Source organism: Otolemur garnettii, unplaced genomic scaffold, assembly GCF_000181295.1.
Source record: "Otolemur garnettii isolate 467f Iridium unplaced genomic scaffold, OtoGar3 scaffold00001, whole genome shotgun sequence".
NCBI classification, from domain to species: domain Eukaryota; kingdom Metazoa; phylum Chordata; class Mammalia; order Primates; family Galagidae; genus Otolemur; species Otolemur garnettii.
In genome coordinates this window covers 7,294,650-7,311,152 of record NW_003852396.1, presented here as the reverse complement: position 1 = coordinate 7,311,152, position 16,503 = coordinate 7,294,650, and the positions used below count along the sequence as shown (strand labels likewise).

General features: G+C 39.3%; 1 protein-coding gene across 1 annotated transcript in view; it reads right to left on the bottom strand.

Annotated features, from left to right (window-relative positions):
• Window positions 1-11,193, bottom strand: part of BIRC2 (baculoviral IAP repeat containing 2) — a 31,354-nt gene extending 20,161 nt beyond the window's left edge. The window contains exons 1-3 of the mRNA XM_003780796.3: window positions 10,347-11,193; window positions 6,987-9,061; window positions 6,794-6,893 (exon numbers count right to left, since the gene is read on the bottom strand). Of these exons, the coding sequence (XP_003780844.1) occupies window positions 6,794-6,893; window positions 6,987-7,881 (995 nt within the window). The 5' untranslated portion in view covers window positions 7,882-9,061; window positions 10,347-11,193. The remainder of the gene's footprint in view (window positions 1-6,793; window positions 6,894-6,986; window positions 9,062-10,346) is intronic.
• Window positions 11,194-16,503: the final 5,310 nt, after the last annotated feature.

Sequence of the window (16,503 nt, the reverse complement as noted above, 5' to 3'; positions counted from 1 at the left end):
CACCAAAGGCATAGGTAACCAAAGCAAAAAATAAACAAGTGGAACACCATCAAACTAAAAAGCTTCTGCTCAGGAAGATTTGGCACAGGAGAAAATATCTGCAAAGAATAAGGCATATCAGATAAACAGTTAATATCTAAAATATGTAAGGAACTCACGTAACTCAATAGCAAAACTTAGCAGTAAAAGACCAAATAATCAGTTTTTTAAAATGTGCAAAGGATTTGAATAGACATTTTTCCAAAGAAGATATGCAAATGGCCAGCAGACACATGAAAAGGAACTCAGCATTGCTAATCATCAGGAAAACGAAAATTAAAACCACAATGATACATCATGTCACACCTGTTAGGATGCCTAATACCAAAGAGAAAAGAAGAGATAACCAATGTTGGTGAAGATGTAAAGAAAAGGGAACCCTCACACAATGTTGGGAATGTAACTTAGTATAGCCATTATGAAAAACAATAAAGAAGTTCCTCAAAAAATTAAAAGTGGGCTGGGCTCCTGTAGCATAATGGTTAGAGCACTGGCCCCAAACATCAGGGGTGGTTGGTTTGAACCTGGCCAGGGCCTTCTAAACAAACAACAAAAAAAATTAAAAGTGGAACCAGCATATGATCCAGCAATCTCACTTCTGTGTAGATATCTGAAGGAAATGAAATCAATATTTCAAAAAGCTATCTCTAACTCCCATGTTCAAACAGCTTTATTCACAATAGCCACAGATGGAAATGACCTAATTGTCCACTAATGGATGAATGGATAGAAAAAAAATGTGGTATATACACACAATGGAGCATTTAGCCATAACAAAGAAAATCTTACCATTTGTGACAACGTGAAAGAAATGGAGGATATTACACTAAGTGAAATAATCCAAAGAGACAAATATAGCTGACCTTGAAAAACACAGGCTTCAACTATGTGGATTTTTTTCAACCAAATGCAGATTTAAAATGCACCTACCTCCATCAAGATTAGCCCACATCACAAAGTCCCATAACACCAGATGCTGGCATGGATGTGGAGAGAAGGGAACACTTCTACACATTAGTTTGGTGGGACCGCAAACTAATACAGCCCCTTTGGAGAGAAGCATGGAGAATCCTCAAAGATCTAAATGCAGACCTTCCAATTGACCATGTAATCCCATTACTAGGTATCTACCCAGAAAAACAAAAATCAATTTACCACAAAGACACTGGCACTAGAATGTTTATTGTGGCTCAATTCATAATTGCCAAGTCGTGGAAACAACCTAAGTGCCCATAAACCCATGAATGGATCAACAAACTGGGATATATGTATATCATGGAATATTACGCAGCCATTAAAAAGATGGAGACTTTACATCTTTTACATTTATCTGGTTGGAGTTGAAATACACTCTTAGTAAAGTATCACAAGAATGGAAAAACAAATATCCAATGTACTCTGTACTAATATGAAATCAATATAGAAACAATCACATATTCTTAAGAACAATAAAACACCACTGTAGTCCAGTTCAGGGGCAGAGGAAGGGGGAGAGGATATGGCAGGAGGAGGAAGGGCATGAGGGGGGATCTCACTAATGTGTACATTGTAAGGATATGTAACACCCTCCCGGGGTGAGGGGTTCTTCTACAAATAAACTTTACTCTGGAAGTGAGAACAATGTAACCTAAATACTGTGCCCTCATATTAATTTGAATAAAGTTAAAAAAATAAATAAAAATGCAATATTTGTGGGAGCAAAACTCATGTATATGGAGGACATACTTTTATTTTTTTTTGAGACAGAGTCTCAAGCTGTTGCCCTGGCAACAGTGGTGTCATAGCTCTTAAGCAGTTCTCTTGTTTCAGCCTCCCAAGTAGCTGGGACTACAGGCACCCACCACAACACCCGGCCATTTTTTCATTGCAATTATTCTTGTTATTTTAGCTAGCCTAGGCTGGGTTTGAACATGCTAGCCTCAGTGTAGGTGGCCAGCGCCCTACCCACTGGGCCACGCGGGGCCACCTTTTTTTGATACACAAGTTCTTCAGGGCCATCTGTGGGACTTCACTATGCACAAATTTCAGTATACATGAGAGTCCTGGGACCAATCCTTCAAGTATATGAAAGTATGACTGTACTGTAGGATATTACTTATGTATGGAATCTAAAACACAAACAAAAAAAAGTCACACCTGTAGAAACAGAGAATGGTGGATTCCTGAGGCTAGGAGGTAGTGGGGAGATGTCAGTCTATGGGCAAACTTAGACTTTCAGTTACAAGATGAATAAATTCTGAGCATCCAATGTACAACATGGCGACTACAGTTAATAACACTGTCTTGGATATGTGAAATTTGCTAATCCAGTATCTCTTAAGTATTCTCTCCCCACCCCCCAAAAGTTAGTTACTATGTAAGATGATGAATGCATTGTCATAAATTATTTCACAGTGTATACATGTAGCAAATCACATGCACATTTTAAACACATTTGACTGTATTTGTCAATTATACCTCAATATAACTGAAAAAACAAAGTTTGTAAAACACATCTGATAAAGGAACTGTTATCAGAATATATTAACTCTCAAAACTTAAACAAAAATTTTCAATGGGCAAAAGATTTGAACACTTTACCAAAAACATATAGAGGGCAAATAAGCACATAAGTTACTCAACATCATTAGACATTATGAAATGGTAATCAAAACCACAAGACACTACCACTCCACACCTATCAGAATGGCTAAAGACTGGGTACAGTGGCTCACACCTGTGATTCTAGCACTTTGGGAGGCCAAAGCAGGAGGACTGTTTTAAGCCAGGAGTTCAAGATCAACCTGAATAAGAGTGAGGCCCCATCTCTATAAAAAAAATAGAGAACTTAGCCAGGCATGGTGGAACATACCTGTAGTTCCAGCTACTTGGGAGGCTGATGCAGGAGGATTGCTTGAATCTAGGAGTTTGAGGCTTCAGTGAACCATGATGAGGCCACTGCACTCTAACCCAGGCAAGAAAAAAAAGAGAAGACTGACCTGACTAACATTACCAAGTGTTGTTAAGGATACGGACCACCTAGAAGGCACATACATTGCTAGTGGAAATTCAAAATGTCGTAGCCACTTCTGAAAACAATTTGGTAGTCTTTGCAAAGTTAAAACCAATACTGGCCATACAACCCACCCACTACTAAGTATTTACCCAAGAGATAGGAAAACATATGTTCATGCAACATTCACAAATATTTGGAATGGCTTTATTACTGCTCCAAACTGGAAGCATCCCAAGTGTTTTGAAACTGATAAATGGGTAAACAAACTGCAGTATGAATACTAATACCTAAGGAATATTACTCAGCAATAGAAAAAGATCAAACTACTGATATCTGATAAACACTGCAACATGGATGAATCTCAAATGTACTACACCAAGTGAAAGAAGTCAAACTCAGGCTTTATATGGTATGATTAATCCCACTACGAGACATTTTGAAAAAGGCAAAACTAAAGGAACAAAGAACAGACTAGTGGGGTGAGAGGACACAGCAGCTATGGAGGGGCATGGGAGAATTTTCTGGGGTGATGGAAATGTTCTGTATCTTAATTGTGGGAGTGGTCATATGACTCTATGTGTCAAAACTCACAGAGGAGAACACTATGTTAATTTTAACTCAATAAGCCTAACTTTAAAATTATTCTTTCCTTTTTAAAATGAGAGGCTCAAATATAATCATTATGTATAGATGTTAGTAGAGATCACAGAAGCAAGTTCAAGACTCAAGTTTATTAACTAGATGACACATACTTAGTTGTCACTATGTGCTTGATCTTTGTATAATTTTAAGTTATTTTTATTCTTTATAACTTATGTTCACAATGGTCAAAGACAAGAAGTATGGGGGCCCCTTTATCTGTGGGTTCCACACCTGTAGATTCAACCAACCTTAAATAAAAATAATGTACCAATAAAAAAAATTAATTTACAGTGTATTAGGTATTATAAGTAATCTAGAGATGATTTAAACTATATGGAAGGATGTGTGGGGTTTATATGCAAATACTGTGCTATTTATACATAATCTTTTTTATTTATTTAAAAAAAGATTTTTTATTTGTTTAAAATTAGTTTTAAAGACAGGGTCTTTATTCTATTGCCCACGCTGAATTCTCAGACTTAAGCAATCCTCTGTCCTCAGCCTCCCAAGTAACTAAGACTACAGGCACATGTCACACCAAGCTAATTTTTACTTTTTTTTTTTTTTTTTTTTTAGAGACAGGGCCTCACTACGTTGCCCAGGCTGGTCTTGAACTCCTGGATGTAAGTGATCCCCATCTCTGCCTCCCAAAGCTCTGGGACTACAGGTGTGAGCCACCACATCTAACCCTATTTTTATTTCTAAAAAATTGTTTAGAGATGAGGTCTGACTATGTTGCCTGGACTATAGTGCAGTGACTGTTCACAGAACTGATCATAGGCCACGGCAGCCTTTAACTCCTGGGCTCCAGTGATCCTCCTGCCTCAGCCTCCTGAGTAGCTGGGGCTACAGGCATATGCCACCACACCCAGCTTACTATGCCATTCCATATTAGGAACTGGAGCATCTGAGGACTCTGGTATCTTTGAAGGATCCTGGATACCAGTCCTTCACAGACTCTGAGGGAAGACTGTATAATGAATTCTGCCTATCCTATTTCTTTTTTCTCCAATAAACTTCCTAAGGCTAAAAATTTTTGTCTATCTTGCCACTGTTATATCCCCAGCATCTAAAACAGTACCAACCAAGTAGGCATTCAAATAGTTGATAAATGAATAAGCTGCTGTGTTAAAAGATAGTAATAACACTTACCCATTTGCTTTTTCATTTACTGAAAATAAAGATTATTTACAACTGAAATTTGTTGTTCTAAGAGAAGCAGTTACAAAAAAACACCCCCACAAGTCTTCTCACTTAACCATTTAAAACACAAATTACAAAAATAAAGATTTTGTTTTGTTTTATAAGGCACAAAATGTTAGCAATTCAAACATTGGAATTAGAAAGTTGTTTTTATCTCTTTGATACCACATCAGTTAAATTTTAAATTACATATATACAATCCCATAGAGCCCAGGATAACTAAGCTAAAACTCTGACAAGACGTTTTCTTCCATAATTAAAATAAAACCTATTACTTTTCAGAGTAAAAAAAGTTGAGATTTATCTGGATATATCATGAATATAATAATGTAATTTTAAAATGTGTACTATTTTTAACAATTTACCAATCTAAAATAAAATAAATGTTAAAGTTTTTCATCATATTATCATAATAAATGACAAAAGGATCTTTTAATTGCCTGAAGGGAATCAAGACCTTACTATTGTGAAAGGAACTCACAGGTCAACACATTAACTACATTGTATGATTTCACTTACTTGGTACTCTTAAGAGTATTCAAATTCACAGAGGCAGAAAGTAGAGACAGAAAGTAGAAAGGTGGTTGCCAGGAGGTGGGAGTACAGGGTAATGGTGAAATAGTATCTAATAGAGAGTTTCAGTTTCAGAAAATGAAAAGTTTCTGGAGAGGAATGGTGATGAAGACCACAGAATATGAATGTCACCAAACTATACTCTTAAAAATGATTAAGTTCGTAATTTTTTTTTTTTTTTGGAGACAGATTCTCACTATGTCACCCTTGGTAGAGTACCGTGGCGTCACAGCTCACAACAACCTCAAACTCTTGAGCTTAAGTGATTCTTTGCCTCAGCCTCCCAAGTAGCTGGGACTATAGGCACCTGTCACAATACCTGGCTTTTTTTTTTTTGGTTGCAGTTGTCTTTGTTTAGCAGGCCCAGGCTGGGCTCAAACCCACCAGCCTCAGCATATGAGGCCAGTGCCCCACTCACTGAGCTATGGGCACCAGGCCTAAAATGGTAAATTTTATGTTATGTATATTTTATCACTATACAAAATATTATCTAGTCCAACCCTCCCCATTTTACAAATGAAAGGGAGGTCCATGTTCACAAAGCTTCTCAATTAGACAAAATAAAGCTCTGATTCTATTTCCACTAACATCACTACCCCTAAATTCTTTCTGGGCTTTAATAAAAATATGAAACACTAGAGACATAGTACCTAAAAAATGGTAAGTGATGGTCATAAGAAGATAAAATTGCACAGAAAAAAATTACAATTACAGTATAATTAAAATTAGTAGGCAGATAGGATTTAATTATATGTATTTTTATATTTTAGAGACAGAGTCTTGCTCTGTTGCCCAGGCTGGAGCTCACTACAGCCTCAAACTCCTTGTAAATGAGTCAACAAGAATAAATTACTCACATGCCTTACAAAAAAAGAGAGGTACACAGAAGACTACACATTTTTCAATAAAATAAAGTGAATCTTTGGTCTTTTAGAAGGCTATTCTCTGATGGTATAAAAGAGGCTTTGTTATAATTTAAAGATACACAATCGGCTCGGCGCCTATAGCTCAACTGGCTAAGGCGCCAGCCACGTACACCTAAGGTGGCGGGTTCGAATCCCCAGCCCGGACGCGCCAAACAACAATGATGGCTGCAACCAGAAATAGCCGGGCGTTGTGGCGGGCGTCTGTGGTCCCAGCTACTTGGGAGGCAGAGGCAGGAGACTCGCTTGAGCCCAGGAGTTGGAGGTTGCTGTGAGCATGATGCCATGGCACTCTACCCAGGGGGACAGCTTGAGGCTCCGTCTCAAAAAAAAAAAAAAAAAAGATACACAATCATGTAAGCATGCCTACTTCTTTTAAGCATAGTTCTATGTAGAAATACCTTTTCAAAACAATTACCTTGGAAACCACTTGGCATGTTCTACCCATGGATCATCTCCAAATTCCCAACACCTCAAGCCACCATCACAACAAAAGCATTTGACATCGTCATTGCGACCTACAAGGGGAAAGAGACCAAAAATTGAATACATCTGTTTTAATATGTAAATCAAAATGAAGTAGATAAAGTGTATAGCTATTATTTCCTTACCCACATAATAAAAACCAGCACTTGCAAGCTGCTCAGGCCGAACTGGAACACTAGATGGCCAATACATAAATGTTCTCATTCGAGCTGCATATGTCTGCATGCTCAGATTTGAAATGCTAAACCTCAGAGTTTCTAGAGAATTTTCCAAAAATGGACAGTTGGGAAAATGTCTCCGGTGTTCTGACATAGCATCATCCTTTGGTTCCCAGTTACTTAGCTTCCCACCACAAGCAAAGCAGGCTACCCTATCTCCGGGTCCTATATAATAAAAACCAGCTCTTGCCAATTCTGATGGCGACAGAAAAGTTAAAGGCCACAAACGGTAAGTAAGAAATCTGGCTTCTTCAGTACTCATTGCATAACTGTAGGGGTTAGTCCTCAATGCAGAGACGTCTTCGACTGCTCTAGAATTGAGAGGGTTTGGTGAAAGGTTGGAATAAGAACCACCGAATGAGCCACCATGTTCCAAAGTGGGAGATAATGAATGTGCAAAACTGCTTCTCACTGGAGAAATATTCTTAGAGGTGGATCCCAGACTAGCTGAAACCAGATTCTGAACAAAGCTGCAGCTAGGATATAGCTGTTTATGCTTTTCAATAGGACTGTCTCCTTGTTTCCAGTTATCCAGCATCAGGCCGCAACAGAAGCATTTGACCTTGTCATTCACACCGGTGTAATAAAAACCAGCACGAGCAAGACTCCTTTCTGAGACAGGAACACCAGTGGGGAAAGTTGAATATGTAGACATTCTGTACAGTTCACAGGAAAGGTCATACTTCATCTTTTGTTTGTTGTCATTTGTCCAATTTGACAAGATCGGGCTATCTTCCATTATACTCTTAATTTTTTGAGGTAAGGGACTTAGGACAAGTCTTTGGGAGGTAGTTTTGTGCATGAGTAGGTGATAGTACTGCTTGATGGCTAAAAAACCTTCACATGAAATTTGTCTCTTCAAACTAAATTAGATTCTTACCACAAAAAGGGAATAAAGTGATACAATCTTACTTATACAGAATTCACTACACCTCCTTCACTGGATTTCCATCTGCATTTACGCTAAGGTAGAATGAAAAGTTCTCCTCAATTACCAAGATACTACTTAGACCTCTTCAGGATTATAATAAACTTTTAGGTAATTCAAGTGCTATTCGCTCATAATTTGGCATAATATTAACCTAAAGGCCTAAATATGTTGATGCCCTTCTGAAACACCTTGGTTTTTCAAGGTCTATATTCTCAAATTCTAAACAACTATAGAATACCTAAATTATGCCTCTAGTTTACAAGATATGAAGCCTTGATATCAGGCCAATTACTGATTATGCCGCAAGAGTAAAAAATTACCTGCAGACTTCTTTCCCTATAAACACTTTAAAACAACATCCCCCCACATATGGTCATACTATCTAATTTCACACAGCTTATCATCATGGTATTTAGTTAAGAGGCTAGATCAGTTTCAGTTAATTTCCGAGGAAGGCAACATCCACCTTTGTTGAACCTGTGCCTATTACAGTGTGTTCGATGTCAAATGAATTTTGCTTGAAGTTTACAAATTGTAGACTTTCATCTTTGTTAAATATCTGTATTTGTTTCCATTTCCTGCAGCAACATTAGTCTCCCTCAATTTGTATACCACTTTTTTAATACTTGATCAACTGAAGGCATTTTCTCCATCAACTTGTTGACCGTAAGATTTCCACAGCGCATACTTTTACGCTGCATTTAAAAATTAAATAATCTGTTCTTCATTTATGAACCATTCAGTTTTACTATCAGTCATGCTGTAATTAAAGATGAGTTTTATCAAGGTTGTCCTTTCTAGTGTTATTAAAAATGCCTAACGAAATAGTGTAATATCAACAGAATTGCTGCTTAGCATAATAACCCAGTAATTAACTCTCCTAGCCTCTTTCTGAAAACTCTTCAATATTTTAAAGATATAATTCATACACAAAATTACACTCCACAGAATTCAAACTATATCCCTTTATAACGCTGCAGTGTTTCCATAATGGGATTTATTACTGCAATGGGAAAAATAGGAGGGAAAAAGACTCTTCAGGGCTGTAAACCTGAAAAAAAGAAAAGAAAAGAAAGAAAATGTATTTTAGAAAACTGTATTTGCATGGCAAATAAATCTTACAGACTATTCAATTTATTTGGTAAAGTCCACAAATGCTTTACACTTTAGATAATACATCTTCATTTCAGTAATCTGTCACCAAAACTTTCTAACTGGAAAAGCTCTTAATACTGTAAAATAAAATAACAGCAAGATATTCTTATAGCTCTAATGATACATGTCTTTAATATACACAACTTTAAAGACAGATGGACACTTCTACACAAGAAAACATTTTCTCCTTGGTCTCCTACCCTTTTCCGATTTAAGGATTAATTTAACTCTGATACTGTGCTGAAGGCAAAAGGTAACAGTGGTTTGGGGTGGGGGTGGGGGGAAGCGCCTCCACTACACTCGTCCCCAACAGTACAGCAATAAACAGACAGCAACATTATTTTTTAATGTCAGATTTCTCCAGGAGTAGGCAAACTGGTATAAAATGCACCAGGACTTCATTAATATAAACCCTTAAACTCTACCGTTCTCACAGTTCTGAAACCACCACCACAGAAAGCAACTCAAAAGAAAACGTCAGATTGCATGTGAAAACCCCACACTGTACCCCAGAAGCGCATTAATGTACATAGTTACCATTCAATAAAAAAAAAAAGAAAACGTAATACCGTGGCGTGTGAAACAGTGGCCCTGGCAACATGACCACTTGCTTGACTGCTTTAATTACTAACAAGGTCTTCGTCTTTACAGATTTTTATCTACAAACACCCTCCTGCTGACTTTGCTCTCTTTACGTAAACTGTAGCTGGGCAGGGAATAAGCTGGAAGGGAAAGACGAGAAACTACGGGATTGACCCAATAATTTCCCAGAATTATTTCTCTATACACCATAGACACTACTAAAGTGACAGCGCAGTTGGAACTATCTGCCCTGGGAAACCCTGTAGCCACAGAAATATCTCCACTATATCAAAGGAATGCCGAGGACTAAGTTTTCAACCTTGCAAAATTCTAAGAGAAAAAACATCTGAGACAAAGTCCAAAGGCCAGAAAAGTGGGCGGTGGCCAAAGTAGGCTTGAAAACAAGACATTTAAAAAAAAAAATCACTTCCGATCGTAAGTCCTAAAGATAGGGCTTCCTAATTAAATTAAAAACCTCGGCCAGAGTAGACAGCAGAGACCCTGCAGCGACCCTCGACCCAAGGGCCCCAGGCCCTGCCTTCCTCGCCTGCAGTCGCCCCCAGCGTCGCCCCCGCCGGGCCGGAAGGAGCAGCACTCACCGCGGCCCGACGCTCCCAGCGCGGAAGCTGCGCGGCTGCCTGGAAACCGCCTCAAAGCCGGGGCGTCGCTCGCCTCAGCAGGAGAGGCGGAGAGGCGGCGGGCGCGGCTTCCCGGCTCCGGCGTTCCCGAAGCCCCCAAGCCCGGCCGAACCCACGTCGACGCACGGTGACGTCAGCGCGCCCTGGGGACCCGCGGCGCCGGCCGCGCAGGCACGGCCGGGAAGCGGAACCCAGCGCGCCCTCTGCCGCGGGGCGACGCTGCGGAGGCCGGGAGGTCCGGGCGGCCCACGGGGGAGGCGCACGGTGCGCATCGCGTCGGTGTTGCGTGTTTTAACCTCGCGGTTTGGGCACGCTTACTGCTCTCTGCCCCTTCCTGACATTCTCCCGAGGGGGCCTGGCCGCCGGGAGCCCTTTGGTTTCAGTCTCCGGAAACCCTGGGGAAACGCCCTGGCGCTGCTGGTTTGGCGCCGCCCTCGTCCCCTTGACTTACGCACCAGGCCAGCCACGCTCCGCAGGGCGCCGCCTCCCCTGGTGGGAAATGACTGCATCTGAGGATGGAGTCACTGCGGTGGCATTTTTTGCTTCAATGAAGACAATTGTAACCTACCTACACGCCTGCGTAGTATCAACATTCCGCAGCTGGAGGTGCACATCGAAAACGAAGCGTTGGAAAGTAGTATTAATTTTGAAGATATGGTGTATTTGTAATCAGCCAGTGTAACTTTTGTTTTTAAAGTTTTGGTTTGGGGTCCTGGAGACATACACAAGGACGAAAAGTGTCCTTATTTCAAATGCGCATCCCTAGCAAAGCGAACGGTATTTCGGGCCAGGCTTCACTGCCAGGATTTTCTGAATGAATAAAATGGAATATATACACTACTGTGCATGTACGTAGGCACACGATCGTATGTGAACCACAGAGGAGCCCACTTAACAACAAAAAAAATCACATAATTAAGTGATAGAAAAAATGTAAATGAAAAAATGTAAAAAGAAAATTTGTAAATAAAAATCGTGGACATGTTTTCTGCTCCTTGGCTAGTAGGGTGGCAGATAAGATGCCACGTGGTAAATATTGTATTGCCCTGAACAATTTTTTTGATCTATATTCTGTAAAGACACTTTTTGCGAATGAAATCAGATGGTTCTCTCTGTCTGGGGAACTCCAGGGGGCAATAATTTTTAAAACTTCCAAATAAGCCGCTTAATTAGGCAGCCAGGGGAATTCCAAGCCCCTGAACCTTTCCCATTTCCTGTCCGTGTCATTTCGCCTGCCAGTCAGTCACAGAACAGGAGGTCTTCTGTTCCAATGTTAATAGTCAAAAGAAAGTATTTGTAGCAGTTTGTGACACAAAGAAAAAAAATGCCATGGTTCCTAGTGACTAAAAACTTCCAAAAATGCACATGAGTCTTGGTAGTACTTCCGTATTTAGTTCAAGTCACTATTTCTCAGAAAGTTACAGAACATTCCTGATGTATGTGGGAAAATACATACAGCAAGAATGTTCATTCTGAATTCAAGGTTATTTCTCTTTTTCAGTTCTTGCCTGACCAAAAAAGTAAGATAATGAATATACTTCAATGTAAGGGGAATTTTGCATTTTAAAAACTCAAATGTATTAGATATTTTGCCAAAAAGAATGTAATATTCAGATATAAGTAGTACCTTATAACTTTTAATCTTGTATAACCTTGTAGTCTAATATTGCATTTATCCAGTTAATTCAGCTGGTCATTTATTCAGTTAATTTATCTTGTTATATTGCCAGTGTAGAGTTGCTGGTAATTTTAAAAACTAGGCTTATGTATGCTAAGATCATAGTTGTAGTATTTTTCATATTTATATAAAAAAAAAATAGGGCCAGATGTGGTGGCTCTAGCCTGTAACCCTCACACTCTGGGAGGCCACGGCTGGAGAATTCTTTGAAGTCAGTTAAAGATCAACCTGAGCAAGAGCAGAAAAAAATTAGCCAGATGTCATGGTGGGTGCCTGTAGTCTGGGCTACTAAGGAAGTTGAGGAGGCTGAGGCAGGGGGATCGCTTGAATCCTGCAGTTTGAGGTTGCTGTATGCTATGATGATGCCACAGCACTCTAGCCTGGGAAAGAGTGAGACTTAAAAAAAAGAAAAAAGAAAAAATATTTACAGGATCCAAGACAATTCTGAAGAAAAAGGAAATTGAAAGGACTTATCTGCCAGATAACAAGTCACATACAAGGAATGGAGACAGTCTTATATTACTGAATGCACAAGGATGGACAGTAAATTAAAGGAAGAAAATGAAGAGCTCAATAAGAGACCCTCACATAGATATATAGGAACTTGATATATGACATTGTAAGTACATACATGTGTTAGTGAGAAAGGGAATAATAACAGTAATGCTGAATGAATGGTTATTCTAATGGAAAATAAAATTAGATTGCTACTTTATACTGTTTTAAAAAATCCTAATGGATTAAAGAAAAAAAGTCCTCAAAAGTCAACAGCCTTCCTTATGAATCCAGGGACTTAAATTTGGTGAGTTGCAGTACATTGCACTTACTGTCACTATTAGTGTTCAAATTGTTTTATTTTAGGCCAACAGGAGTTTACTTAGGTTAGCTCCTGAGTTTTTGAAATGACCCTAATAGTCTTTGATTACGGTTCCAGGCTCATTTTGTGTAATTCTTACCCTATACCCGTAGTAAACAATTTATACAAACCCCCTGGGTCTTTTAGTAGGAAATAGTATTTAATGACCATCTGAATGTCTGTCATGGTGATTGTTAATGAGTTCCATTGTTTCTATACCTGCTCTGTAGTCAGAGCTGGTTAATATTATTTTGTTTTGTCTTGTTTTTTGTTTTTTGAATAGAATGTATCATGAACTCGGGAGGCTGAGGCAGGAGAATTGCCTAAGCTCAAGAGCTGGAGGTTGCTGTGAGCTGTGATTCCCACAGCACTCTACCAAGGGCAACAAAGTGAGACTCTGTCTCTAAACAAACATACAAAAAAACGTATCATGAACTTATATTGACACTTCAAATTCAATAAAAAAAAAAGAGGTTTTATTTAGCCTCTTTGATTGGACAGCTAAAGCTTTTTCTTTACTCTGTAAATCCACATGCTCCTTTCTAATCCCTTCCTGCCTCATGAGTAATGACTTAAAACATTTTTTATGATTTATTAAAATGTATTATTATATATTTATCTATATTGCCTTTTCTTAAGACAAATAGTAGCATACTTTTTCCTGCCTTTCTCTAGCAAATCATAGAGATTGCTCAGTATTGGTATGTAAAGATAGATATTTATCATTTCAGTATCGTTCTCTGTTGTGTGGATATACCATAACATATTCAACTTGAATTATTTGATGCCAAAAGCAGACAAAGATTTAGGGCCATGTAAAAGACTGAGGAGCCAACCTGAATAAACTCCCCCTCACCTAAGTTAAAACTGTATCCTATTATATTCAACTACTTCTCTACTGATGGACATCTGGGTGGTTTCTAGTCTTTTGCTATTACAAATAGTACTGACTTGAATAGTCATGGGCATACATCTTATGTTAGGTTATATTCCCAGAAATTAGACTGTTAGTTCAAGTGGTAAATTCAGATGTAATTTTGTTGGATGTGGCCAAATACCTTTCCTTTCCAAGGGGGTGTTGGCATTTTGCAGTCCAACCAGCAATGTATGTGACTACTTCTTTTTCCCACAGCTTCACCAGTGGAGTAAGTGTTCAGACTTTTGGATTGTTACCAATCATTTAAATAAAAAATATTGGCTGGGCATGGCGGCTCACACATGTAATCCTAGCACTCTGGGAGGCCGAGGCAGGTGGATAGCTTGAGTTCATGAGTTTAAGACCAGCCTGAGCAAAAAAGCCAGATCTACCTCTACTAAAAATAGAAAAACTGAGGCAGGAAGATTGCTTGAGCCCAAGAGCTGGAAGTTGCTGTGAGCTATGACACTTTGGCACTCTACCTAGGGCAGTGGTTTTCAATCTTCCTATGCCACGACCCTTTAATACAGTTCCTCATGTTGTGATGACCCCCAAACATAAAATTATTATTTATTTTTTTTTTTTGAAACAGAGCCTCAAGCTGTCCCCCTGGGTAGAGTGCTGTGGCATCACAGCTCACAGCAACCTCCACTCCTGGGCTCAAGTGAGTCTCCTGCCTCAGCCTCCCAAGTAGCTGGGACCACAGGCACCCGCCACAACGCTCGGCAATTTTTTGCTTGCAGCAGTCGTTGTTTGGCAGCCCAGGCTGTATTCAAACCCGCCACCTTAGGTGTATGTGGCTGGCGCCTTAGCCACTTGAGCCACAGGCACCAAGCCAAAATTATTTTCATATACTTGTATTTGTATGTGGTGTATGTGATGGCTTTAGGTGATTCCTGTGAAAGGGTCGTTCAACCCCCAAAGGGGTTGTGACCCACAGGTTGAGAACCGCTGACCTTGGGTGACAACTTAAGACTCTGTCTCAAAAAATAAATAAATAAAATTTAAAAAAAATAAATAATATTTTAGGGCAGTTTTAATTTCATTGCTCCGTCCTGAGTGAAACTGAAAATCTTTTCCTGTATATCAATCATATATGCAATGTGCTACTTATTTTTTAAAAATTAAGCAAGCGTAAAAGAATGTTAGAGGCTTGGCGCCCGTAGCTCTGTGAGTAGGGCACTGGCTACATACACTGAAGGTGGTGGCTTCAAGCCAGCCAGGGCAAGCTAAAACAATGACAACTGCAACCAAAAAATAGCCAGGCGTTGTGCCAGGCACCTGTAATCCCAGCTACTTGGGAGTCTGAGGCAAGAGAATCGTTTAAGCCCAAGAGTTTGAGGTTGCTGTGAGCTGTGATGCCAGCACTCTACCCAGGGCGATATAGTGAGACTTGTCACCAAAAAAGGAATGTTAGATTTGTTTGTATGGTATTGTTAAAGAAAAGAAATTCTGACACTTGTTAAAATGGTAAGGACTATACAATTAAAGCATTGGAATAGGAAGGAGAAATTGGGATTAATTTGGAACACAGCAAAGACATCTGGGGTCTTATAAGCAAGAAGAGTTGTTGGAGGGTCAGTGGATGGAAAAGTACTAATCAGAGACATCAAGGGCAGTAGAATTGTTGCTAAAGGAAGCAAGAAGCTTATGCAATGAAGAATTTGGTCAGATATCAAGGGTGAACAGATATCAAGGTTGGGAGGGATCCTCACTAAATTGACTTAGCAGGATTGTTGCTAAGACTAAGGTAGCCAGGCAGATTACAGGGGGGTCAGAGTTGGGCCGAAGGTCAAGACCTAGTTGAGAAGAGGGCTAGAGGACCTTGACTAAAGTCTGGTTGGGGGCAGGGAGGCCTTCATCAGTATGTACACAGAGATGAAAAGTTTACTTTCCTGAATTTTTAAGTAAGTTTATTTTTAAAAATTCAAATAAATAGAAGGCCAGACATTAAGAACTTGCAAATTTGGGGCACATCAGAACTTACTTCCTGAACATTTAATTACTTAAAAAATATCCCAAGCATTATCTTTTCATTTGCTGGGGGGAAAAAATGGCTTCATGTTTCTGTTGTAAGACTTTGGATTTTTCTTTCACAAAATCTTTCATTAGGGTTTAGGAACTAGAAAGAATCTGATAGCTTATTTGGTTTGATCCATTTATTTTAGATATGAGAACTTAGCCAAGGTAGCTACCAAAAAGATTTTACAGATAGATTAAGAATCTGGACATATATAGTAGCCTTAAAATTTTGATATCTGACTCAAAATTCCAATCTTTTTAATTTGCATAAATATCATTTAAAGGATTAATCAGTAAATGTTAGTCACTTAGTATAAATGAGAATCTCAGCAACACTAGTTTCAAAAATGAATGAGTTAAAAGTTAGAAGCCCAGGCAAGGTGGTTCATGCCTGTAATCCCAGTACTTTGGGAGGCTAAATTGGAAGAATTGCTTGCAGCCAGGAGTTCAAGAATAGTTTGGGCAACAGAGTAAGACTTTCCCCACGTTTCTATAAAAAATTAAAAAATTGGCTTGGCACCTGTGGCTCAAGTGGCTAAGGCGCCAGCCATGTACACCCAAGGTGGTAGGTTCAAATCCAGCCCGGGCCGCCAAACAACAATGACGGCTGCAACCAAAAAATAGCTGGGCATTGTGGCGGGTGCCT